At 48.9% G+C, this 26104-nt stretch overlaps 2 protein-coding genes across 11 annotated transcripts in view; both read right to left on the reverse strand.

Annotated features, from left to right (window-relative positions):
- LRIF1 (ligand dependent nuclear receptor interacting factor 1) overlaps nucleotides 1-7933 on the reverse strand; it is a 15934-nt gene extending 8001 nt beyond the window's left edge. For 2 of the 9 annotated variants that reach the window (XM_058855537.1, XM_058855528.1), the window contains exons 1-2: nucleotides 7851-7914; nucleotides 141-1659 (exon numbers count right to left, since the gene is read on the reverse strand). In XM_058855537.1, the coding sequence (XP_058711520.1) occupies nucleotides 141-1659; nucleotides 7851-7882 (1551 nt within the window). In that variant the 5' untranslated portion in view covers nucleotides 7883-7914. Of the gene's footprint in view, nucleotides 1-140; nucleotides 1660-3667; nucleotides 3744-3886; nucleotides 4183-4434; nucleotides 4728-7801 lie in introns of those variants that run through there. The other 7 variants (XM_058855535.1, XM_058855533.1, XM_058855534.1 and 4 more) reach the window with 7 other exon arrangements.
- Nucleotides 7934-8538: 605 nt separating this feature from the next.
- LOC131587554 (cryptochrome-1-like) lies at nucleotides 8539-25973 on the reverse strand. Of its 2 annotated transcripts, none has more exons than XR_009279384.1 (11): nucleotides 25699-25973; nucleotides 21486-21946; nucleotides 20479-20595; nucleotides 17591-17738; nucleotides 17193-17333; nucleotides 15902-16072; nucleotides 15241-15381; nucleotides 14654-14805; nucleotides 13426-13523; nucleotides 12427-12966; nucleotides 8539-11804 (listed from the first exon to the last, which is right to left on the reverse strand). XR_009279384.1 is itself a non-coding variant. In XM_058855538.1 (11 exons), the coding sequence occupies exons 2-11, from the start codon at nucleotides 21896-21898 to the stop codon at nucleotides 11713-11715; spliced, it is 1584 nt and encodes a 527-aa protein (XP_058711521.1). In that variant the 5' UTR covers nucleotides 21899-21946; nucleotides 25699-25973; the 3' UTR covers nucleotides 8543-11712. The 2 variants fall into 2 exon arrangements, 1 of the variants encoding a protein (XP_058711521.1); XM_058855538.1 differs by having other exon boundaries at nucleotides 8543-11804; nucleotides 12856-12966.
- Between the last annotated feature and the right edge of the window lie 131 nt (nucleotides 25974-26104).

Below are 26104 nucleotides of genomic sequence, written 5' to 3' on the forward strand. Positions count from 1 at the left end.
TAGAACCAACCTTAGGGCAGCATTTCCAGGATACCTTGTTACAAGAATGTGTGAACTCATCAAGGGCCATTTTATCCACCTAAAACCAGGAGCACAGAACCACTGACGGACACTGAGGTGGCATGTTCATGATTTATTACCTTTGGCCATTCTTCACTGACAGCACATTCCTGCTTAGCCTGAGGTAGCACAGCTGCTCGTGGGGAATGACTCTTGTCTTTGCCATTCTGCCACACACTTTCCTGCATCCCTACTGCTGGAACTGGGATCACTCCACTGCAAGAAATGCTCTTGGTGAAGGGCAAATTCTGTCCCTGGATTACAGTGGGATCCTGCTGATCAGCACTTGGTATAAGCAGAGCTGCAGATGTGGATTTTAAGTCATTTTTTAAGCCAGCTGGTGATGAATTTTTGGAGACTGTACATGGGTTTGGGTCTTTCTGAGACAGCACCACTCCTTTGCTTTTTGACAACAGCAGATTCACCACTTTACTGGTTATTTTATTGACTTCAGTAGAATCAATTTGCTTGGGTGTCTCCGTTTTTGGTAAAGCATCAGAAGAGGAAGATGTTTGTTTGTCAGCCTGGGCTGACAGAACATCAGAGCCTCTTTTGGTCAATAAATAGATCTTCCCATTGTACATGACCAGAGCATTATCTTTCAAAGGTGTGATTTTGGTTTGGCTTCCACCAGGACCATTAGAACAGAGTGGCAAAATATTTGCAGTATTAACTTCTACATTCTTCATGTCTGACAAAGTTTTCAGGATCTTGGAAGCCACATTATTTGAAGACTTCACAGGGATAAGACAAGCTGCTGAGAGTGGGGCAGTTTCTTGCACGATCCATTTCATGGGAGTCTGCTGGCACTGCTGCCCCTCAGGTGTGACTGGCTCAGGAGAAGAGCCAGATCCCTTCTGGGCAGCTGTCACTACCAGTGTCTTTGAAACTTCCATGGCAGATTTGGGGCACAAGCTCTGCAAGCACTTGGGCAGGACTTGGGAGGTTTTCACGGTGTTCACGGGTGACACGTAAATCACCGTCGGCGTTTTTGTACCGTCGGCCCCTCCAGACACGTTGGTGGCTGCAGCTGCCAGGATTTTTTGCTGTATTGCAGGTGGCAAAAGAGATGCTGGGACAGACTTCACTTCTGCATCAGCTGGAATCTGGAGGTGGTGTCCGGAGGGCAGCACTGAAGATTTGACAGTCACTGGGAGGGATTTGGTGTTCACCACCATGTAGGTTGTGCTGCTCTGGTGAGAGGAGCTTGAGATGACCACGTTCTGCAAGGACACTCCATCCGTGGGCACACAGCTGCTCTGGGAGTTGACAGCTGCACTTGGAATCGAGCTTTCCTTTTCAGAACCTGCCCTAGCACTTTCCTGCTTGTCTAATGTCCTCCTAAGAACAATCTTTCCAGGATTAGGAGGCTGAAAAATAGGTATCTTAACAGATGAAGGTGCAGCAGTATTGCCAAGCTGTGTCTTAAAAGTAAGATGGACTGGGCTAGAAACATTTGCATTAGAATTATTTGGCATGGCTGGAGACTGAACTATTGGCACAAAGCTTCCAGAAGTTTTAGAAATGGGAAGCAATTTCAGAAGTTTTTTCCCATCTGGTCCCGTTGTCTGAACGACTCGGTACATACATCCTGCAATGCTTAACAAAGAAAAGGGAAAAGAGAAAAATGAAAGGCAGTGTAAGTGAACAAGCACAGGTACTTTAATTCACAAGCATTAGTGACCCCTACACCCAGGGCTGAAGCAAATTAACTCCTGGAAAATGCCTGAGCTAATCTTCAGGAGCTTCCTACTGGCCTACCTGGGTTTCCATTTCAGACCACCTCAGTCTGTCTGAAAATAGTATCCAACTTCTACACCCCAGAGTAGCAAGAAATGGCATCTCATTCAGATTAAAAACAAGTTAAAAGACCCCAGGAAACACCTCACATTACCTCTTCTTCCCCTCATGAGGCCTTTCATTATGAAAATGAAACCACTTCCTCCTGAATTCCCTGAAAAGCTTCATTTTTCCCTTTCCTACCTCCCTGTTACTATTTATATCCTTCCTGAGTGTTATGAACTATGAATTTAAGGAACACTTCAGGAAAATACAGGCAGAGTAGTTACATGGCAAGATGGAAGCAGAAATTACTTCAGACATAACAAAGAAATTTGGAAGCAGGATGCATTTATCGAGTGGGAAAGGCAGCTCCTGTGCCTCCACTGCACTTGCCCAGCCATTCTCGAGGCAGGTACAGAACACAGAGGTGCTTCATCTTCAAAAAGATGGAAAACCCTCAAATGTCACTGGATTATAAACATTTTTGAGACCAGAAGTCTAAGTCTGGGAAGGGAAAGACTTCAAAACCAAGGAGGAAGAAAGGGAAACAGCAGCAGGGACATCTGGAGAGAAAACAGAGATTTCTTGCAGGTGGAGGTAAGAACTCACCAAGAGACAGACAGACCTTACCAAAACACAAGTTAGCTGGGACTGCTCCAAATGCCAAGATTTTCTGAGTCCATGGCAAGACAAAGAACCTTTCCCATTCCAGGGGAGTTTGCCCAAAGCAGGCTCTTCTACAAAGAACTCCTGGACTCGGAGCAGCATCTATTGCCCAAAGCACTGCAGAGACAGCTGGGCAAACAGAGCTGCCCTCACTGAAAGAAGAGACCAAATCACTGGAAGTTGTTTCCCACCAGCGGATCCAGAGCGATTGAAAGGCAGAGCTGCCAACCCCACCTGGAGTCACCAAGAGCACCAGCTCCATTCCAGTGACTTCCCATGTCAGTAAATGCCTTGGGAACATGGACATGGGAGTTCTCCCAGTCCCATCCCAGTGACATCAGTGCTGTGTTCTGCTTTCCATCAGGTAGTTTTGAAACCAGCACTTTTTCTGTCTTTTCAGACTCAGCTTGGAGTGGTGCCGGGGTGAGCTCAGTCCTGCTCTTCACTCCCAAAGTCGGGCAGATGCTGCTGGGGGTCCCCTTCCCCTGGGCACTGACACAAATACCCCACTGCTGTCTGCCCAACGCACAAAGGCATCAGGCACACACAGCTTTCCTTGCTGTGACCCCAGAATCAACTCCCATACCTCGGATTTTGGTACAATGCCTCATTTCTGGTCACAATGTGTGAAAATGGAGATTTTTACGTGAGGTATCAGTGCAGTGGGCAGGAAATTCTGCAGTGCTTTTGTTTTTAAGGTACTGAAAATCAAAATATGGGCAATGACATGGTTCCTAACCATGTGTCATAACCATAAGCTGTCACTGGAGGGCTTAGGAGCAAAATGGAATTGGATGCTTTGGAATCAGAAACCAGAGTTGAGATGGACTAGCATGGACAGACAACAATCTGACAGAAAACAGTTTTGCTTAAACGAAGAGGAAGTAGAAATATTTGTGTGTTTGAACATAATTAAAGCAGAGAAAAGACTTCTGGAGCGCTTTAAACCTCCCAGCACTACTAACAATGCAAATGAGGAACAGCAGCAGCTCCTGGACCACACTTTGTTCTGTTCTTTGACTCTCAACACTTCTTTCATAACTCCATAATCTACAGCCTCAACTTTTTTTCTATAAATAAGAAGTAACTGCAAGTTGAGAAGGAATTTTTCAGCAAGTCCCACAAGTGTGAAAGTGCTGAAGAGAGAACGGGCACTTACCTGCACCCCAACTAACTAGGGCTGCAAACTGGAGCCAAGGGGCAGAAGAAACCTCCAAAGAGGCTCATTCCTCCACCTGTCAAAGCAAGGGGACACTTCTAACTTTTGGGCAAAAGGAGGAGGAGCAGATCAGAGGGAGATGAAGCAAGAAAAAGAGGGAGAGATGAACTGAAGATATATTTGCATCAATATTTTCCTCTGCCAGTTTCCAGTGCTCACCTCTTCATTCCACCTGGAATCACCATTCACCTCCATCTCAACAGACTTAAAAACTGGTTTTGACTGTGCTGCAAACAGGAACTTTAAAAGTAGATTGGGAGGGGAAGCACCAGTAAAAAAACCTCATTTGCCTGGATTTCAGGTCATTCTGATTTTAATGATTACAGAAGGCAATTGTAGCTTTTTATCTCCATGAAAAAGAGCAAGATGCCCCAAAATTGTGATTGTCTGGGAAATAACATTCTTTACCTTGAAACAAATATCAGGTAATTACATCTTTGGAGAATGACAAAAAGCTAAAGGATAGGCAAGAGAGAAGGAAAAGTCCAATGAGAATCCAAGAAGCGGAATTCACACAGATTTACTCAAACAACAGAGGAGAGAAAGGATCACTGCAAATATTTTTAGCTCTCTAAGTTGAAAAGGCTTCATTGCAACAATTCCACATCATAAAGCTTTTCCCAGGTGATAGAAAGAAATAACCACGAGGAAGTTTCATGTTACCAGAATAAAATAAAGCAAAATAAAATAAAGCACTGTGCCCATACATTTTTCATGAAGAGAAGTTGGAAGTTATTTTGCTTCAGTCTTCAAGCTCACTGCTTCCTTGAATTAATGAATTTTTAAGAGTTTCTTAAGCAGAATGGAAAAAGCTCCCTCAGTGTCCCCTTTTTAGGGTGTCAGATCAATTTGGTTCAAGAACAGGATAATTTCTTTTCCTAAAATAAAACCAAAAAACAGTAGGAAATCTGTATCGTGCCAGGTTGTCCTTGGGAATTTCTCCCATAGTTACTGAAGTAGAGTTTCCTTTCTCCTCTTCATCCTCCTTCACTTCCCAACCCTGTATGAATAAACCTCCTTAAGTTTCAGATATGAACTCTCAGAAATAATTGTGTTGTTATGATACTTTAGAAAGGCCTAAGGCAGATCCATGAACAAACCTTGAGGGAAACAAACTCATGGAAGACCAAAAAAATGGTGGACTGGTAGAAATCTTATTTAACATTACCAGAGAAATTATCAAATTCAATAAAAACAATAAAATAAAACTCTGTGACATTCACAGAGGGATCTGTCAACCAGATCACATTTTTTTTGACCCAAAAAGGAGATTTCTTTTGGTGAACAGTCTGTGTGTGGCAACACCAACACCTCCCTATGGACAGGGCATTAAGGAAGGCAGGAAAGCAGAGAGAACAGAAAGAAACTGGGAGATTTATTTCTTTACTTACTTAATTCAAGACAGAAAATGAAAAAGAATAATGTACATTTCCTTCAGTTCACCAGAATTCCTGTTTTCTTGACCAGACACAGCAGTTTTACTGCCTCAACTTCTCTCACTGCTCATTACTCTCAGTAAACAACACAAAACACAAAATACTGAGTATTCAAACAGTCACCTTCTTTATGCCTGCATTAACAAAAACACCTCTGGAATGTTTGCAGGAAATAGGAATATTTATTTCTGCCAAATAAATTCATCCACCAAATCCAGTGCAAGCACCAGCACATGATTCCCACAGAAATCCTGACTGTGCCATTAAAAAATGCAGCAGTGGAGCCCAAAGAGACAAACTGACTCAGGAAAATTGACTCAATCTTCCTGCAAAGTCATCAGAAGGAACAATGACCTCCTTTTCCATCTGCCTTCACTCCCAACTGTTCCTTTAGGCACAACTTTCATCCACAAATGGGAATAAATAGCCAGGGACCGTGGGCCACTCCAGAGAAACAAAAGAATTTATTTTAATGGGATCCAAGAAGTGGCAAAGTAACAATTTATTGTCAATTGGAAACGTGCACCCAGGGACAAAGTAAAATTAATTTATTGTAGTTGATACATATTTATTTTATACAGCTGCATTCATTCCATAGATTATCTGAAAATTGTAATAAAATAATGAAAGTAATGATAACAATAAATATATAGTAACATAATCTAGACAATATACAATAACCATCATTTTTATCATTATCATCATCTAAAGGAAACCAGAAAATTGATGTTGAATTTGGAGGAATCCTGACCAGGATTCCAGTTCAAGCCATCTCTAATGACCTGAGGTTTTATCCTAAACCAGAAACTTTCAATAACGGCAGAAAGCCACTTTCTGTTTGTCAGGAATTGTTCCTGGGAACTCTTTTCATCCACTGTGGAACATTCCCTGGAGTACAGATAATGTGGATGTGCAAACTGCCAGGAAACGCTCCCTGTGCTCCGCTCTCAACCACAGCTCTCCTGATCCGAGATCCCCCTCCAGTCATAAAACCTGTGCTACCATGAAAAACATGAAATGCTCAATCTGTGACCATCAAAAACACCCAACACCGAGTCTGTGACCATCAAAAACACCCAATGCTCAATCTGTGACCATCAACAACACCCAGCACTGAGTCTGTGACCATGAAAAACATCCAGTGCTCAATCTGTGACCATCAAAAACACCCAGTGCTCAATCTGTGACCATCAACAACACCCAGTGCTCAATCTGTGACCATGAAAAACATCCAGCACCGAGTCTGTGACCATGAAAAACACCCAGTGCTCAATCTGTGACCATCAACAACACCCAACCCTCAATCTGTGACCATGAACAACATCCAACAGTCTGTGACCATCAACAACACCCAGTGCTCAATCTGTGACCATCAACAACACCCAACAGAGTCTGTGACCATCAACAACACCCAACCCTCAATCTGTGACCATCAACAACACCCAATGCTGATCCCATGGCAGCCCCAGGACTCAGAAATCACCCACAACTCATCCCTGAACACACAAAACACCCTGAGAACTCCTGAGAGACAGGGAAAGGCGTCAGGAGCCAAGCTGGAGCTGCTGGGCCTGCAGAGCTCCCAGCACAGAGCAGGGGGGAAGCACAGAGAGCTGAGCAGCCTGGAGAATTCCCTCAGCACAATTCCAGCCAGGAAAACCCAGCACAGCAGGGCTTGATCAGAACGAGGGAGCTGATCGCTGGAACTGATCCAGAGAGTGCAGGGAATGGAGCTGGGGACGGGGCTGGAGCCCAGGAGGGGCTGAGGGAGCTGGAAAGGGGCTCAGCCTGGAGAAAAGGAGGCTCAGGGGAACCTCCCGGCTCTGCACAAGTCCCTGCCAGGAGGGGACAGCCAGGAGAGGTCGGGCTCTGCTCCCAGGGAACAGGGACAGGAGGAGAGGGAACGGCCTCAGGCTGGGCCAGGGGAGGCTCAGGGCGGATATTGGGGAAAACTTTCTCATGGAAAGGGTGGCCAAGCACGAAGAAAAAGCTTCCCAAGGCAGAGGTGGAGTCACCATACACAGAAGTGTTTAGAAATTAGTGGATGTGGCACTTGGGGACATGGGTTAGTGGTGTGGAAATGATCTTGAAGAGCTTTTCCAACAGCAATAATTCCATGACTGAAAGGTTCAATTCCTCTCCCAGCCCCACTCGCCCTTTCCCCTGACTCCAGCACACCCCACCCTCACCCTGATGTGGCTGCAGGGACAACAAACACCAGAGAAAACACAACCAAATGGGAGAGAAAACAGAAACCAAACACGGAGAGAAAACAGAACCAAAGAGGAGAGAAAACACAACCCAAACACGGAGGGAGGGAGGGAAGGAAGGAGGGAAGGAGGGAAGGAGGGAAGGAGGGAAGGAAGGAAGGAAGGAAGGAAGGAAGGAAGGAAGGAAGGAAGGAAGGAAGGAAGGAAGGAAGGAAGGAAGGAAGGAAGGAAGGAAGGAAGGAAGGAAGGAAGGAAGGAAATAGAAGGGATAAGAAAGAGACAGGAAAGGAAGGGATAATAAAGGAACGGAAGGAAACGGACAACGCCCTCCGCCCTGCCCCCCGCCCGTCCCGCCGGGGCCGCCGCCGCTCCCGCCCTCCCGTTGCCGCCCACGGGTCCCGGCAGGGCGGAGAGCGGCGGGCCCGTACCTGGCGGGGCGTCCCTGCGAGCCGAACCCCCGGGCCCGCCCGTACTCACAACTGCGGCCGCTGCTCAGGGCTCCGCGACATGGCGGGGCGGCCCCGCCGCGGCTGCGCATGCGCGTCACTTCCGCCTGCACCGCCGCTTCCGGGATGCCGCTTCCGGTTTGCCACTTCCGGGAAGCGGCGCCGCCCGGCGGCCACGAGCGGCACTGCGGGGGCGGAGCTTCCGGTGCGGGCGGAAGTGGGCGGGGCGGGCGGAAGTGGGCGGGGCGGGGCGGAAGTGGGCGGGGCGTGGCGGAAGCCATGCTTTGGCTCCGCTGCCTCTCAGCTGCATAGAGCAGGGTAATCAGTGCTCCTGCTAATGAACCAATAAAATAAAGAGGAAAGTACTTGGAATTCAAAATCTCATCTCTTAAAGTGATATCTCACTTAACCATGTCATGTAATGAAAAACATGAGGATACAGATTTCTGTGGTCTTGAAGTTTAGATGTGGGAAAGGATTTCGATTTAGCTCAGACACATTTTTTAGATACAAAAATTCAGAAGATTTTAGTAAAAGACTGTATTAAACTGATATCAAAGATTAATACTCAGAACTTCTCCCATCAGCAGAAGCCTGAGAGAATAGTTTAGTTACCCAGAAAGACTAAGAAAAACGTAGCTATTTCTGCCATAAACGTCCATCCCCAAGAGGACAGTGCTGGCGGGAGGACAGGCAGGTTTGTCCTTCAGCTGCTGGAGGTTCCAGGACAGCCCCAGCGGCCCCAGCCCTGCCCAGCTGGGACTCAGAGCACTGGGTTTGCACTGACCAGGTTCATTCCAAAGAGGATCATCCCTCACAGGCCTGGAGAGATGGTTCCAGTTCCAGGGTCAGCTCCAGCCCAGCATCAACATCTGCCTGGTGGCTCTTGGAGGCGTCACCCCCAGCCAGGGAGGGCTGTTTGATGTCCTGCTCTGAGAACCTTTCCCTGATCTCCAGCCTGAGCCTGCCCTGGCCTGAGCCCTTCCCTGGGTGCTGTCCCTGTCACAGAGAGCAGAGATCGGAGCTGCAGCCCCCAGGGAGCTCTGCCCTCTTAGGAGAAGTGAAGATTTCCTCAGCAGACAGGAGGGCAGATGGTTCATCAGCTCCACTGCTGGCAAAACACGAAAGCAGCTCTGGAAATGCCGAGCTGGACGGGCTTTGGAGCCACCTGGTCTAGTGGGACCTGGTCTAGTTCTCGACCATGGCAGGGGTGGAACAGGGTGAGCTTCCTTCCAGCCCAAACCAGCCTGGGATTCCATGAAAGGCTCCACAAGTGACCCACAACAGGTCACATCACTCTCATTTCTATCAATGATAAACCAAAAGAAATGAAATCAGAAAAGACACTTAGAGCCCTAATTCACAACCCCCAAATAAAAACTTTACCATTTAAGTCTGATAAGGAAGCAAAAATGAGAATGAATATCATCCCAGGCATAGAGAGAAGCTCTGGGCACGTTGGAGAGGGGTGAGGAAGCCAATGGAGGGGCAGGAGTGGTCAAAAAAAAGAAAAATCAAACAAAATCAACACCATCAGACACATTTCCCTCCTTTAGCAGAAGCACCTAAGGTGACCCAAATCCAGCCAGAATGGACTTGAATCATGCCAGGAATGCCCAGCAAAGATGCCATCACTTGTCTCCACAGCCCAGAACTCAGAGAGATGCATCAGGTGCAATAGTTGTGTGTCAGTATCTGCACAGCTCCACATCAGCTCCTGCTGCCTCCAAGGTCAGATCCCCTTAGAGGAAAAGATGCAAAGACAGACACACTCTGCCAGGAATTCATTTTTACGGAGCAGGACTCTTGACCATGAAGTCACAAACCAGCTCAGCCCTTCCAGGTGGGGAAAAGGGCCTGGGGGTGTTTGTGTGGCCGTGGTGTGTCCAGCAGGACCATGCAGTGACCCTGCACTGCTGAGGCCCCACCTCCAATCCTGGAGTCAGTTTTGAGCCCCTCGCCCCAAAAACACCTTGAGGGACTGGAGCATGTCCCAGGGAAGGGAATGGGACTGGGGATGGAGCCCCTGGAGTGGCTGAGCTGGGGGGCTCAGCCTGGAGATGAGGAGGGTCAGGGGAGACCACCTTTCAGGGATGTCTAGAGAGTGATAAGGTCACCTCTGAGTCTCCTTTTCTCCAGGCTGAACAACCCCAGTTCCCTCAGTCACTCCTCACAGGGTTTGTGTTCCAGGCCCCTCTCCAGCCCCACTGCCCTCCTCTGGAGGTGCTCAAGGCTCTCAATGTCCTTCCTGAACCGAGGGGCCAGGACTGGACACAGCACTCGAGGTGTGGCCTCAGCAGTGCCGAGCACAGGGGCAGAATGAGCTCCCTGCTCCTGCTGGCCACACCATTCCTGATCCAGGCCAGGATGCCACCAGCCCTCTGGGCCAGCAGGGCTCTCTGCTGGCTCATGTTCAGTCAGCTGCTGGCCAGCACCCCCAGGTCCTTTCCAGCCACACCATCCCCAGCCTGGAGTGCTGCAGGGGGCTGTTGTGGCCAACTTCATCTTATTAAACTTCATCTTACTGGACTCTGTCCATCCATCCAACCATTGCAGGTCTCTGCACAGCCCTCCTCCCTTCCAACAGATGGACACGTTCTCCCAGCTGGGTGTCATCTGCAAATTCACTGATGGTGGACTCAGTCACTCGTTCAGATGATCAGTGAAGAGATTCAATAGGATTGGGCCCAGCACTGATCCCTGGAATCCACCAATCTGATACCTTGGAATTCTACCTTTCCTAAAGGGGGAGGCAGGAGGCCTTTCCTTCTGGCCATCCCTGGAAGTCAGGAAGTTTTCTGGAGGGCTGAAGTGTCAGGGAACACCGGCATCTCCAGGAAATTGACACAGGCTTGGAGCAGCAGGAAGATCCTTGCAGCTTTGTATTTACACCTCACTGCCCTGCTGCCAGGATCTGCCCTGACAGGTCCTGCAGGTCTCCAGCAGCACTGAAAGATCCTCCTGGTGCTCATGGTTCCCGTGCTGCTCCTGCACCAGATCCCAGGATGCTTCCAAGGAGTTTGGAATGCTGCTGGAGCTGTTGTGCCACCAGGTTTCCCGAGAGGACTGATGGATATCAATTATGATAATAGATTGATCCAGAGCCCTTGCATTGTTCATGTAAGAAATAAGTTTTATTTCTTTCCAAACCCAAAATGCTACCTGCAGCCATGAAAACCCCACTGCACTCCCCACCAACAACCACAATTGACTAATCCAGCCTTGTCTAACTTCACAGCAGTACATTTCCGTGGGAGGGGAAATTTTTTCCATGTGGTACATGATAGAATTGATCTCTACCCTGCAGTTCTGGTCAGCCAAGGAAGACAATTATGGTGATAAAGTTGTGTATTAGGCCTAATTTAGTGAGATATTTTCAATGTTGTCCTTAAAATGCATAATAATTCCTACTTATGACTTTAAAACTACACAAGGTACAAGGGGCTGCACTCTACTCTGTCTACCCAAACTGGGGACTACAATCACAAACTGGGAACTTAAATAATCTGAACATCCCTAAGTGTCCATCTCTATAAGGCAAGCAAATCAAGGGTCCTAATATTAATGTGCAACCACATTAATGTGCACAAAGTCTTATGACATTGAGTATTTGCCACAAAATCTATTTATACAGGTGCATGAAACACATCTTGCATTCAGCCAACAGCTTCAACAAATGGTCCAGAAGCAACTCAGAAATAAACAATTCCATCCAAAACTGCAGTAAAACCACTCAAGATCCAACAGGTCTCCTAAGGTCAGGTCACAAACAAGAGGCACCATTAGCAGGGCCAAGTATGGAGGACAGTGCTTTGGCCAGCTCAGCTGACCCCTGGCTCTCCCCTCTTGACTTTTTTTGGTACCCAGCAGGTGACCCCTGAGGGAATTTTGGTTTATTCTGTCGTTCTGGCCACTTTTCCTTTTGAAATGTTTTCTTCAGAATGGTCACGTTTTACCTTTATTTCCATGGGGTCATCTGCATCATCTACAGCAAGAAATACAGAAGGAATAAAGTTTTCCAAGTCTTCCCTGACTTCAGTCAGGTGAATATAAAAAGTATCAGAAAATGCTTCTGTTCATAGGCAACAAGAAAAAATAAAATCCCAAGATGGATTATGTTGGCAGGGGCCTTGAAGCTCATTTCTCTCCACCCTGTGTGAGTTGAGAAGAAATTCTTCCCTGTGAGGGTGCTGAGCCCCAGCAGAGGCTGCCCAGAGCAGCTGTGGCTGCCCCTGGATCCCTGCAAGCATCCAAGGCCAGGCTGGATGAGGCTTGGAGCAACCTGGGATGGTGGAAGATGTTCCTGTCCATGGCAGGGGGTGGAAACTGGATGAGCTTTAATGTCCCTTCCCACCCAAACCAGGCTGAGATTCCATGTTTTGCTGTGAAGGATTCCTCTGAGCTCAGCACAGACCCTGGGATTTCAATTTTAAGAGCACAGGTGCCATAAGTGACACATCTGTGTGACTGGAAATACCTAATTAATTAATTACTTCAGGCTCAGCACAGTTTGAGTGTTCTAGCCTTACCTGATAATTACCTGTTATCCACTGGATTAAACAATGCAGAAAACCATACCAAAAGATAAATTTCTTTGAACAACTCACCTCTCCAGAGTTTTGTGCTCAGTGAGAATCTCAATATCTGCTATGGCATAGGGCAGATCACGGCACCAAGGACAAACAAGAATATTCTGGTTTACAAGAGGCAAGGGCAGAGCTGCAGAGATTTCTGCACCCTGGGGACACACCCAACCAGCCTGGGGCTGGGGAGTCAGGGCAGGTGGAGATCTGGTTCTGGGAAGGCAGGCTGCAGGCAGGAGGGTGCTCCAAGGGGAGAGGGAAGGAAGAAAAGGCTCACACTGGTTCTTACACATGGGACAGTGTTTTAACAGTAACCAGAAGAGCTGCACATGATGTTGGTATCCAAAGAAGAAAAGCATCCTGGAAAAGCACTCAAAGCCTCAGAGCCCCGGGTTCCTGGGGACAGCCTGAGTGTCACAGCACAGGGAACCTGGGTGCTGCAGCACCTCTCACCTCTCGTCAGCTGGGCTGTTCTGTGCTGCTCCTCTCTGACCTGTTTCATCAACTGCAGGTTGTGGTCACTGGCTTCCTTGTGGTTCACCATGGGGAAGGGGTAATCCTGACCTGGGCAATGTGGAGACAGAGCCTTTACCACACTTGGCAAGGACATTTTCCCTGGATTTGAAATACTTCCAGCTTTTCTTAAATGGAAGTGCCTAATCCGCTCCATCAAAGAGAAGAGCTCCCACTTTGACATAAGAGCCTTCAAAGATGTGTTAGAGCAGGAGTAAAAGCACAAGATGTTCAGATACTATTTAAAGCAGCCAAGCATCCAAGATGGATAAATTCAAAGGCAAAAGCATAGAGTGATCCAAGAGTTTTAGGACATAAAGTTGAGGCAAAAGTATGTACTGTGAAATGAGACTCCAATAAAAAAATGTTAATGGAGAATGAACAGCAGGAAGGCTGTTGGATTCATCCATTTTCAGAAGATAAATGGTTTGTGATGCTTCCAACTCATACACATTTATTTTGGATAGTTAGCAGCAGGAAAATCCCTAGCAAGGAATGCAAATGAATTACCTATGATACATCCTGCTTGCTTCTGCTCTTCTTCAGATGCAGTCCAGGGCTCGTAGATGTACTTGGAGGGAAAGTTCTTTAGTATAGGCAAGTATTTTCTACAAAACAGGGATAATAGGGGGGATTATAATCCTGAAGTCAAATATTCATACATTCAGAGAAGTGTAAACCAACCTGTGCCATGTTGATATTGATATTACAATCCATGGGAAAGTTCTGATTTGTTCTCCACAAAAAAATCTGGTTTATGTTCTCAAACCTCCATAGATGATATCTTCCAAAAGTTAACTTTGCAGCATAGAATACATTGGGTGATTTAAACAGTACTTATGTTTTGATTTCATCCAAAATATGTTTTTAACATTTTTACTGACATTTTATCCTAAACATTAATAAATTTAAAAACCAAACTAATTTTAAAGAATTGTTGCAGAATGGCAAAGTCATTTTCTGTCCCACTCTGTGAGGTACCTCAGCACAGGCTTCTCCTTGGCAATACCCAAATCTAGCCAGGATGGGAGGAAGAGATGTGGGGAAATGCAGCTCTTTGTTCAGTGTTAACACAGTGAGCCCAGGAAACCCCCAGTGCTTTCAGAGAGCCCATCAGCACATTATGGAGAGACAAGGAAATGAGACTCTGAAGCACAGAGGACTCAGAGTGGAAAACAAAACCTGTGTGTGTGCAACTAAAGGATGGCAGGGTTAGATGGGATATTGGGATATTTCTTCCTCTGAGCGTGGGGAGGCCCTGGCACAGGTGTCCAGAGAAGCTGTGGTTGCCCCATCCCTGGAAGTGTCCAAGGCCAGGCTTGGAGAAACCTTGGGTTATAGAAGATGTTCCTGTCCATGGCAGGGAGTGGATGAGGCTTAAGGTCCCTTCCAAGCACATCCCAGAATTCTATAAAAAGCAAGAAAGTGCAGACTGGAGCAGAGAAGCTGTGGGAAGTTCTACTCAAATCCTTTGGAAAGAGGAGCCAGCCTGGTGATCAAACATGGTGCTGGAGGCAACAAGTGCTCACAAATGAACACAAGCCCTGCTCAGCCATCACTTGGAATGACAGGTATCTCTCTGCTTCTCCATGACTCAGTTTCCTCATGTGCTCAATAAACCCCTGCTTATGAGCCCTGTTTAACAGATGTGTGATAAACTGATCCAGTTCATCAGCTCCTGCCATCAGAGGAGCTTGGGAAGCTCTCGGGGAGGTGGTGGGGTGGGGAGTCCCCTGACCTGATGTAGTCACCCTGGGGGTCTGTGCGCTTCCCAAAGCGGACAGGGCAGAAGATCCGTGTGTACTGGTGGAAGAAGGCGCTGGCTGACAGCCACATCCAGTTCCCAGCATTGATGCTGTAGTCAGCATCTAAAAGCAGCTCTTCAAACACCTGCAAATCAGGGGTGGGGAAGAGAGAAACACCCCTGAAATGGCTACTTTGCAAAAAGTGGGCAAAAGCAGGCTGGGAGGTGAAGGGTGGGGGTTGGTGCTGGAAGCACAGCACTGCGGGGCCTGGGCTGCCTCCTCACAGGCACACCAGGAATGCTCTCCAAAGACAGAGCAACCCAAAAACTCTGAGTTTGGAACTCTGCTACAGACTGAGCATGTCTCCACCAGTATCCTCATTATCCAAAAATCATGAGGATCTGGGGAAGGGAATGACCTCTCACAACTGCACTGAGTGACAAAGATTCCATAAACCCTGAAATCCACAGGAAGGGGCAGAACCAAACTCTGCTCTGCAGAATCTCCAATGCTAGACTCAGGCTGTGCAGTGTTTCCCAGGGCCAGGCAGAACAGAGGGAAATAAAAGCCAGCAGTGAACCTTCATTCCCTCCTCCCAGCTGATCCAGAGGTCCCCCCGTGTCAGGAAGCAGGCGACAGCGTGCCGAGCCAGGTGATGGATCCAGCCCTCCTGGCGCAGCTGGGTCATGATGGCATCGATCCATGGGAACCCTGTCTGTGCCTGCAGCAGAACAGGAACATCAGCTCCCACCTCATACACTGCTTTCACACAATCACAGGATGCTTTGGCTGGGAAGGGAAATTTGAGCCAATTCCACCCCCTGCCATGGGCAAGGACATCCTCCACTATCCCAGGTTCCTCCAAGCCCTGGCCAACCTGGCCTTGGACATTTCCAGGGATGGGGCAGTCACAGCTGCTCTGGGTGACCTGGGCTAGGGCCTCATCACCCTCACAGGTCTGTCCCACTATCCCATCTTAGCCTGATCTCTGTCAGCTGGAAGCCACTGCCCCTTATCCTGTGACTCCATCCCTTGTCCCAGGTCCCTCTCCAGCTCTCCTGGAGCCCCTTTAGGTGCTGGAAGGGTCTCTAAGGTCTCCCTGGAGCCTTCTCTTCTCCAGGCTGAACATTCCCAGCTGTCACACCACTGCAAGACCCCCTCAAACCACCAGGAGCGACCAATCAAGAGAAGAAGAAAGCTTCAAGCTCCAATGCAGCTGCTGTGGCCATGCGCCTCATTACCGTTTTCCATTTGTGGAGCCTCTCTGCGTCCTTGCACCAGCAGATCTGGAGGCAGATGGGGTTTCCAGCCATCTGTGTGAAGTTGGGGGTTGCTGATGCTACTGTATAGAAAAATTCCCTCCACAACAGCTGCCCTTGGAGTGACACTGGGGGCAGAGAGTGGTGCTTTGCCTGCGAAAGACACAAGGTGACAGCTTCAGATCACACGTATCGTTGCAGCCTCACTCATTTTGTGGCAGTCAGACATAAAAAATAAAGATTGATCTGACTACAATACTGGTTTCAAGGCACTTTAGTGTTCAAGTCAAGGAAATCAAAGATCTGATGCAATGCTGTCTGGCCCAAAGCAAAGCCAAACTGACAGACCTCAGTGTTACCTCAAACATTCCCTACCTCCCTTCCAAAACACCGGGATTTCTTACACCAAGCATGTGTTTATTAATGTGTTAACTGAATTCAGGTGGCTCAATCATGTCTCAAAAGAAAATCTTAAAATGGAGGTAAAGGAGGACCTGGGTTTTTCTTGGGTTGGTTTCAAGCTCAATTTTTATTAAGAATCAAACAAGATTTCTGAAAGTGGCTTCAGTTTATGCTACAATTAAAACTTGTCTAAGACAAAACCAATTGATTTCCAGAAACAAAACTGTATAAAAATATCAAAAACTTCCCTTAACCACCAGACAGACAAACCAAATCCTTGAATTTTAGGAAGGTTTTCCTGGGCTTCCCTGCTGATCCTGGGTCTGCTTGCTCCCTATTCATAGAACCATGATTTGGGTTGGAAGGGACCTTAAAGCCCATTCCATTCCACCCCATGCTATGGGCAGGGACACCTTCCCCTAGCCCAGGTTGCTCCAAGCCCTGCCCAACCTGGCCTTGGATGCTTTGAGGGATGGGGCAGCCTCAGTGGCTCTGTGCAGGCTGGGCCAAGGCCTCACCACCCTCACATGGAAGAATTTCTTGCCAACATCTAATCCAAACCTGCTCTCTTTCAGTTTGAAACCATTCCCCCCTGTCCTGTCACTACAGTTCCTGATGAAAATATGAATTTAGAATATGAGTATCGTGTTTCTAAAACTTAATTGGGAAGAGCTGCAGACATTCACAGGTGTTTCACAGAACATGCAGCCACTCTGCAGATTTCATGGGACGCTGTGAGAAGACATTAACAAAGCAGCATTTTTTGATACACAAAATCTCTACCAAGATGATCCAAGTGTTAAATCCTGCCTCCCATACCAGACATGCCACAGTTTTGGATTTACTTACTTAGGACCAATTATTTGCTTACCTGAGCATAAATGTTTGATAACCTATAAAAAAATGTCCGAACCGACAGACAGCCCATACTGAAATATGGGCTCAGGCCTGTGGTGCTTGGAAGCAGCGAGTTTGGGATTGTCCTTGGTTTAGCAAAACTTGTCACCCAGCCCTGAAATGAAAACAGAAATCTGGGTTCAGGCAGCACAAGATGACACATGTCCAGTAACAAACAGAGGAAAGCTCTTGGAACTGGCTTCGCTATCACAGGGGCTTGTTTGATGTCATGCCTGGAAAACACTCCCACTTGCCAGAAATCAGGGAGAACAAAACCCAAGCCCAAGCTGCCACCCTCCTCCAAGCCAAGCTGGGCACTGATCTCAGCCCACCTGGGGCCACTACCATCCCCTCTGCTCCATCAGGGCTGACCTGGTCACTCAAGTGTTGCTCCAGGCGCTGCAGCCCTTCAGTCTCCCCTCCTCTCCAAGGGGAAAGGCTCTCTGGGGAAATCTTCAAATCCACAGGGAGAGGCACTCTGTAACACTCAGCCAGGCTTGGGTCAGGGGCCCTACATCTCCTGAGGTGAGAGAGAAAAATCTTTGAAAGGAGCAACAGGGGCCAGGAGAAGGAGGAGCCCCTGTCCATAGCACACACCAAGCCTCCTCTATCACAGTCCAACCAGAGCACAGGGAATGAAAGCACAGTGAGAAATCCCAGGCTGTACTCTCCTAGAGGAGAAAAGTTCATCCTGCAACTGCTCCAGCAAATTCTAGCCTGAACTCAGGGAAGAAGAACAGTCCCACCAAGTTACAGTGCTCAGAGAAGTCAGCTGCACCCAGAGCTCAAACCCTTTTTAGTTCCCATCCCATACAAAAGTCTCAGAGGCAGCTCCTCTCCAGTGGCTCCCAGCAGTGTAATACTCAAGTTCTAGAAGGGAACCAAGAGCCTCCTCAGACCCTAAACACAATTATGGTGCTTCCTCCAAAGGCCACTCCAGCTCCTGTGCCTCTGAGGAGAGGTCACTCTGGAGAGGTTTCACAGAATCCCAGACTGGTTTGGGTTGGAAGGGACATCAAAGGCCATTCCATTCCACTCCTTGCCATGGCCAGGGACACCTTCCATGGGCAGGGACACCTTCCACTAGCCCAGGGTGCTCCAAGGCCTGTCCAGCCTGGCCTTGGACACCTCCAGGCATGGGACAGCCACAGCTGCTCTGGGCAACCTGGGCCAGGGCCTCGCCACCCTCACATGGAAGAATTTATTCCCAACATCTAATCCAAACCTTCTCTCTCTCAGTTTCATAGGGAAGGAGGCAGATCAGCTTCCTGGGCAACTCTGCCTGCTCCTTCCTAACCAAGGTGGGGCTCTCCAAGACAACACCCTCAGCAGCCCCCCCACATCTCCTCAGCCTCAGCTGCTGTGGCTTCCCAATATGACTGGAGGAGTATCAGTCTGGTTTTTCTTCCCCCTTGTAAAACACAGATGAAGAGGCCCAAGGAAGTGCTGGTAGTACACAGATTTCTCACAACCCATGAAGGAACTCAGGCATCAACAGATCTTTGTACTTACCTGGACAAACCTGAGCTTGGCCCTGCTGCAGACACCTGCAGAGGTGGGGCCAGTGCAGCTCTCAGAGCACTGACATAGCTCAGGCCTGCTGGGAAGCACGTGAACCACTTACCTCTCATCAGCATTAATTTTAAAAGTCCTAACAAATTAGGCAAGGGAAAAAAACAGTAGAAAAAAATATAGGAACTTGTATATCCCAGTACTCACATGAGTTTTGTCATCAGACGGTCTGAGGACAACATTAGGAATTAACATCAGGAATTAACAGGACTCCCCCAAGATGGGAAGATCCAAGCCTGGGTTGGTGGCACTGAGCTGAGGCCATGCAGGAGGCACCTGACATTGAATCCCAAGTACCTGCAGTCCCATTCCAGCTCTCTCCTGCCTCACTCTTACCTCCCTTTGGATCACTGACCTCTCCTCATGCAGAGCTAAACACAAGATATCTTGACTCTGAGCTTCTTCTCAAGTCCTGGGAGACATGAGCTCAGTCCCTCTCTCTCATATGGCAGAGGGGAGGAGAGATTAAAGCCAGGAGGGAACAGTAGGATTATTCCACTGAACTTCCTGTGTAAAAAAAAAACTATACTGGTTCATCCAATTCCTGTCCAAAATCTTGAGAGAAATGTGGAACATGCCTTTGAGTAAATTCCCCAGGCTTTCCTCTGTAGGACTCTGACATCTCATAAAAGCTTTGCTCAAAGTGCCTTGGCAAAAGCTTAAGACTTTTATGGAATCACAGAATCATTAAGGTTGGAAAAGACATTTGAATTATTGAATCCAACCATTATTTCGTGAGCTGTCCCACATGGTGGGAAATCTGCTGCACAAATATCAAAAGAGATGACTATCAGAGCTGCTGGAGTCTGAGACACAGAGTGTGTGCCCTTGTCTCTGATGCCTGGCTCTGAGACCCAGAACACTGAATTTCACATAACATGAAATTTATGAGCATGTTTTCATGGTGATACATGAAAACAAAAAGCTAAAAGTGTGAGTGTGTAGATTAGAGAGTTTTTTAAGTCACTGGGTGAAAAAGTAAGTTTAGAGTTTAAACTAGTTTAGAGAGCAGAAGACAAGATGGAGGATTTAGAGTGTTGTCTCTTGTCCTTCTTTCTTCTCCATGTTCTTCTCCTAGAGGTTTTTGGGCAGTAGTCAGTGATTGGATAGAAGATGCCACAGTGCAGCACACAGGTGATGGGTCATTGGGTCATTAAGAAAAATAATATACATGTCTATTGTTAATTGGATAAGAATAAGTATAAAGATAAAAAGGCTGCACAGTCTGGGGCCATTTTGTGCCATCAGAGCAAAAATGTGCCAGGTTGTAGTGATTCAAACTTGTGTACAAAGTCTGGAGAGACCTGCCAAGTTTTGTGATAACATCCCAATAAACACAAGAAACAAGATCCTAACGAGCTTTGGAGTTTTCTCCCTGACCCAGAGAACTGAGATAAACAGAACTCCCCATGAGGGGGTATTCTGAAGGAGCCCAGCTCAGAAGAGACTGGGAAATCCACAGCAGAATCAGAAAGAGAGAGAAAAAACAGACTAAAGAAGTTATAAGACCATTCCACCACCTGCTCTCCCCTCCCAACAGTCACATCCCCTTATATAGAATCAATAACCCTCCACGCACAGAAATAAAACAAGAAAACATCTAAAATGCCTCATTATCATTTGGCCCTGGCTCTTCTCTTGGGCAGAGAAACAGGACCAGCAATTCCCACTCACTGGCTGATACTTACTGGAAGTCTTCAGCTGTGAGGTTTCGGACAGGCATCTCAGGGTCACCAAGCAGAGACAGAATGTGAAGGAACCTCTTGTAAGTTAATGGGGGACTCCCACCGTTTATGTCCAAAATCCTTAAAAAAATACAAGATCTCTTTCCACACAGCAGAAACCAAGGAAGAAGCTGGAACTGACAGTGGACAAGAAGGTGACATCACAGGCTATAACAACTCCATTAGTGCAAGTGATTGTGGAAATTACAGATTTTACAAGTAAAACTCCCCTGGGTGAATGTACATCTATCCCAAGAGCAGTTTCTCAGGACCTAAGACAACAAAACTGGGATCAGGATTGCAGCCATGGGCTCACCTGCACAGCTACACACAGCCAGAACACACAGGGCAGGGTGTGGGACACCTCATGTCACAAAAAAAAACTTTCAGGGCAGTAGATAACTGTCCTCTCTGAGCAATCACCTGTGCAAACAGCTTCAAGACAGCAAGTTATACACATCCATTCATTTACATAATTTAGGGGTTTTGCACAATTGGAGCATTAGGGCTGGCTTAGTTATTACTGCTTTCCTTCTTAGTGATTTTAATATCTTCAGTCATTCAGCACTGGTAACAGCTTGGATCCAAGTGTATTCAGACACCAGGGAAAGCTGTTCTGAAAGAATTTCAAAAAATCTAACACCAAAAACTCTTTACCATATTTAACAGAACTTTACAAGTCCTATTAAGCATGTTAGAGAATTTCTTCCACTCTATTTAAAAGATTAAGTCTTTAGATGAATTAAACTGCCCAAAAGGACAAATTTAACCAGCTCTTTAGGCTGAAACTCTAAAACCTGCGCACAATCTCTTCTGTTCCTTCCAAGACAGCAACACACAAAGTTTCTCCAGCAAACGTTCACCTCAGACAGTCCCAACATTTTCTCCAAAGGAAAAACCAAGCCACTTGGCCTATTCTGTTCTAAAGTGACTTTCCTGGAAACAGCTGTGGGTTTGAGGCAGTCACGTACCGCTGGGTATTGTACAGGCTGTGGCCCGCCAGGGAAAGCACCTCGAAGCCCAGCTCTGCCCCCAGGCGCCGGATGTTGGCCTCCATCTCCTGGTAAAACGGCTCCATCTCTGCATCCAGCGTCACCTGCGTGATATTCCACCTCTGGATGTGATCCCTAACAACAGCCTCATACTCCCCTTGAATAACCAGCAAGCAGGAGCCCAGCTGGCACAAGTTTTTGTGGAGATCCTCAAGGGACTGGAGCAGGAAGTGCCAGCGCAGGGCCCCAATGTGCATGGAGGAGGTGAGGAATGCTCTGTCCAGGATGTAGACGGGGTACAGGGCCTCTGAGGACTCCAGGGCAGCCAGCAGCACTGGGTTGTCGTGGAGCCGCAGCTCCTTCCGGAAGAGGTGAATGGTGCGATGCAGCATGCTGCCTACAGGAGGAAGGGAACCCTTGGGCTTCAGGATAACAAATCCCTATAAAGAACAAGGTCAATTAACAATTAGAAATAGAGCTCAAAAAAAAATCCTCTGCAGTTTTTACCACAAACTTCTTGCTCTGCTAAGTTTTCATGAGAGAGAAATGCAGGAACAAGACCAAAGGTCTCCTCTGGTCCCACCACTCAGCAGCAGGATCACCACCCAGCTCCACAGAGAATAGTCTCTGCCCACAAATGAGTCACTCAAATTCTAAAATTAAATCCCTCAATTAAATTACATCCCAATAACACTCACCAGAAGGAAGAAATCAAAACAGATAGAGCTGCCAGAGCTCCATTTAGGGCTTTTTAACACTTTTTAACCCCACAGATGTGGCTGTCAGCAAAACCTCTGGAAATCATGATTTAAAGGAGGTCCACAGGAGCAATCAGCTCATCAGAGACCTAATACAATACTCCCTCTTCCAGGTGATCTTAGGAGAAGACATCTGAATTTCTGGATTTCACAGAATCCCAGACTGGTTTGGGTTGGAAGGGACATTAAAGCCCATCCTGTTCCGCCCCCTGCCATGGGCACAGACATCTTCCACCAGCCCAGGTTGCTCCAAGTCCCGTCCAACCTGGCCTTGGACACTTCCAGGGCTCCAGGGGCAGCCAAAGCTTCTCTGGGCACCCTGTGCCAGGGCCTGAGCACCCTCACAGGGAAGAATTTCTTCAAATATCCCATCTCACCCTGCCCTCCAGCAGTGGGAAGCCATTCCCCCTTGTCTTGTTCCTCCAGATCCTTGTCCAAAATCCTTCTCTAGCTCTCTTGGAGCCCCTTTAGGCACTGGAAGGGGCTCTGAGGTCTCCCCTTTTCCTCTCTGGGCTATCCCCAGCCCTCCCAGCCTGTCTCCAGAGCAGAGCTGGGTGTGGTGATGACACAGACCTACTCTTGGTTCCCCTTTGAACCAGTTCAGCTGAGTTCAGAGGGTTGTCAGGAGTGCTGACCTTGGGTGTTAGGCTGAAGTGGCTCAGGGTACAGTTTGGGAGGCAGCTCCCAAGCTCTGGCTGCCCTATTCAGGACAATGAACTCAGCAGATGTCAGGAAGAAAGGAGAAGCCCAGCAGCAGCTCCTAAACTCCCTTTCCCATCTAAAATTGGGAAAGTTCAACGCCCAACTGTAGGTGGGTCCTCACCTGCTACTAATATTGAGCCTTACCCTCAGAGGAGAATTAAGAGATTAGGGATTAGCAAAGAACCAAACAATCTTTAATCCAGCTCAGCTCTTCCAGCCAAACAGCTTCACTCAGCCCTTCACTAATGGCTCCACCAGGCAATTCAGCCCTTGTGCCTGCTTAACCCACATCCAGCAGCTTTTCCAGAAATCTGATTTGCTCCATTCCCAAACAGGCACCAGCAGCACCCAGACAGACTCTGTTACAACGCCCCAGTAAGGCCCCACACTCAGGAGCATGGGGTGCAGCCCAAGGCAGGGCTGGGCTGTGTGGGGTGCTCTGCCCTGCACCCACTTCCTGGGAGAACCAGAAAAACAGGATGACTCCTGCTGCTCAGAGGAGCACCCAGCTGGCATTTTTGGGTATTGAACCATGCAAACTGTGCTGGTAGAGTCCCCTGCACCCTATGCACCAGCTAGCCTCACAGAAGGACTGCGCCAGTCAGGGGCTCCAAGGCCCCCACAGGCTTTGGGGCTGTCCCAAACCCTGTGGGCCCACATGGTCTGCAGGGTCACCCCAAATCCAGACACCCCACGATGTCTGTGGGATCACACTCGCCCTTTGCCCCTTGGTCTCACACACCTGGGACTGCTGTGAGCCCAGTGCCCCGCACAGTCCATGGGATGGCCCCAAGATACATCCCCAGGCTGGGACCCACCCCATCCCGTGATGGCATCTCCACAGAAGCAGTAGGGAGCAGGATCACACCACAACAGGGACTGGGCATAGGACAGCCCCAGGTCAGGGCCTGGGCGGGCTGTGGGGTCTGAGTTAAGGGCAGCTCTGGGGATCACACTAAAGGGGACTGGGAGAATGAGAGCTGGGGGGACAAGGATTTAATTAAAAGAGGCTGGGAGGAGCAGGGGCTCCATTAAAAGGGGCTGAAGGTCACTGGGGAGGGAGGGAGGGAGCCTAGAGCCAAAGAAGTGTCAAAGCTGGGTGAGGAGCTGGGATGCCCTGCTGGGTGGGAAGGAATGGAGGGGGATCACTTGTCCAAGCCATGGGTGGTGTTACTCTTCCACCTCTCTCCAGAAGCCAGTGACTCGGGTCCATTCACCCAGCAAGGCTGGGCAGACTCCCTGCCACAACCAGATCACATCTGTCCCCCAAAAATCAGCCAGGCAGGCAGAAGATACACCTCAGACAGGATTCATCCCTGCACTTTGGGACAGGTGCACCAAGACAGAAAGGGAAAACCAGGCCTTACTTTGAGGGCTGCACAGCTGATGCTGTCCAGGGTCTTTACAACACATCACCCCAAAAGGAGGAGGTCACACAGTCACTGATCCCAGCTCTCCCACTGCTGAGCATTTGTCTCCACAGGCAGGAATGTGCTGGAGGGATGCAAGAGTTGTCAGTGGCACTATCCAAAACCTACTGTGCTGCTCCTGTTCCTACAGGCATCCAGAAATGAGCTGACCAGCTTTAAACACCCCTAAATACCATAAATATCTGCCCTGAGGTGGATTCTGCATCAAAGATGGTCTAAGCCGCTCAAGTTTTTGTGTAACTCCCAAGAAGAAGGATTGCAGGCAGCTCCTCTCTGGTCCCACTGGCCCTTGGAGCTGGCAGAGCCAGATGGGGCAGGGACAGACCAAGACCTAGGAACTGGGAAGACAAAATTTTAACAGTTTCATTTCCTCTGTGGGGCACTCTCCATTGTCAAATGCTCCTTGATTATATCCTGGCTGCTTCAGAAGCAATAATGAAACAGATAAACACAGGTTCAGACATCTGGAGAGAGTAGCCTCACACCTGCTCTCTGAAACGACAGTCTGGGCTTGGGAAGTGGAATAATTATCACCATTAAGTTGATTACTGTTATTCTGATTTGATAGACTTGAGAACAATTCTTAATTGGGATGTAAGAATTTAAGTTTTGCATAAGTCTGGTTCCATAATACCACTCTCCACACGGAGCCAGACCTGAGGCTACTGTTGATTCCAACCTCTAAGTTATTTTCCTTGCTTGAATATTTGAATACGTATTTATCACGGTACTTTGATGCAAGAAAATGGCATATTGAGTCAGAGGCGAAAATAAGTTCCAAATCCATCCAAGAGTAGGGGTTTGAACGGGGTTTCTCCCGCAGCGGGTGGAGAACCGAGAGTCTGAACCCCCGGGGCCCGGGCCGGGGGGAGGCTGGGGGAGAGGGGCTGAGGCTCCAGGACCTCCTGCCCGGGCCGGGGGGAGGCTGGGGGAGAGGGGCTGAGGCTCCAGGACCTCCTGCCCGGGCCGGGGGGAGGCTGGGGGAGAGGGGCTGAGGCTCCAGGACCTCCTGCCCGGGCCGGGGGGAGGCTGGGGGAGAGGGGCTGAGGCTCCAGGACCTCCTGCCCGGGCCGGGGGGAGGCTGGGGGAGAGGGGCTGAGGCTCCAGGACCTCCTGCCCGGGCCGGGAGGAGGCTGGGGGAGAGGGGCTGAGGCTCCAGGACCTCCTGCCCGGACCCCTCACACAGGGGGGCAGCGGCGAGGAGGGAACGGGGGAGGGCGGCCCCTGCGCCTGTCCCGCAGCAGCTGGGGGCGAACAGGCCAGCCTGGCCTCCATCTCTCCCTGAGGGGCTCCTGCCTTTACCTCCTTCCCCACGGGCTGCGGTGGCGGCGGGCGCGGCGCCGGTTCCTCGCCCCACGGGGCTGCTTACATAACGCCGGCCAGGACGGGCGGGTTACGCAAGGACCGCTCCCAGCGGGGCCCTGCCCGCTGTCCGCGGGGGTTTAACGCGGTTCAGGGTGGGAGGGCCCAGGGCTGGAGCATTCCAGAGCCGGGGATACCGGAGGGTCCCGGGGGATCCCGGAGCGGCTCCGGCCCCGCGCCCGCCTCCCCACAGCAACTTCCAGCCACGCCCCCAGCGCCTGAGGGGCGGGGCTTGGATTCCCGCCCGCAGCGCTTACCAATGGCAGCGCCCCTATTCAAATGAGGGGGCGGGGCTGAGCGACAGGGAAGCCCAATCAGCGCCCGAGCAGCTGGCCAGAGGGCGGGG

Source organism: Poecile atricapillus, chromosome 23 (assembly GCF_030490865.1).
Source record: "Poecile atricapillus isolate bPoeAtr1 chromosome 23, bPoeAtr1.hap1, whole genome shotgun sequence".
NCBI lineage: Eukaryota > Metazoa > Chordata > Aves > Passeriformes > Paridae > Poecile > Poecile atricapillus.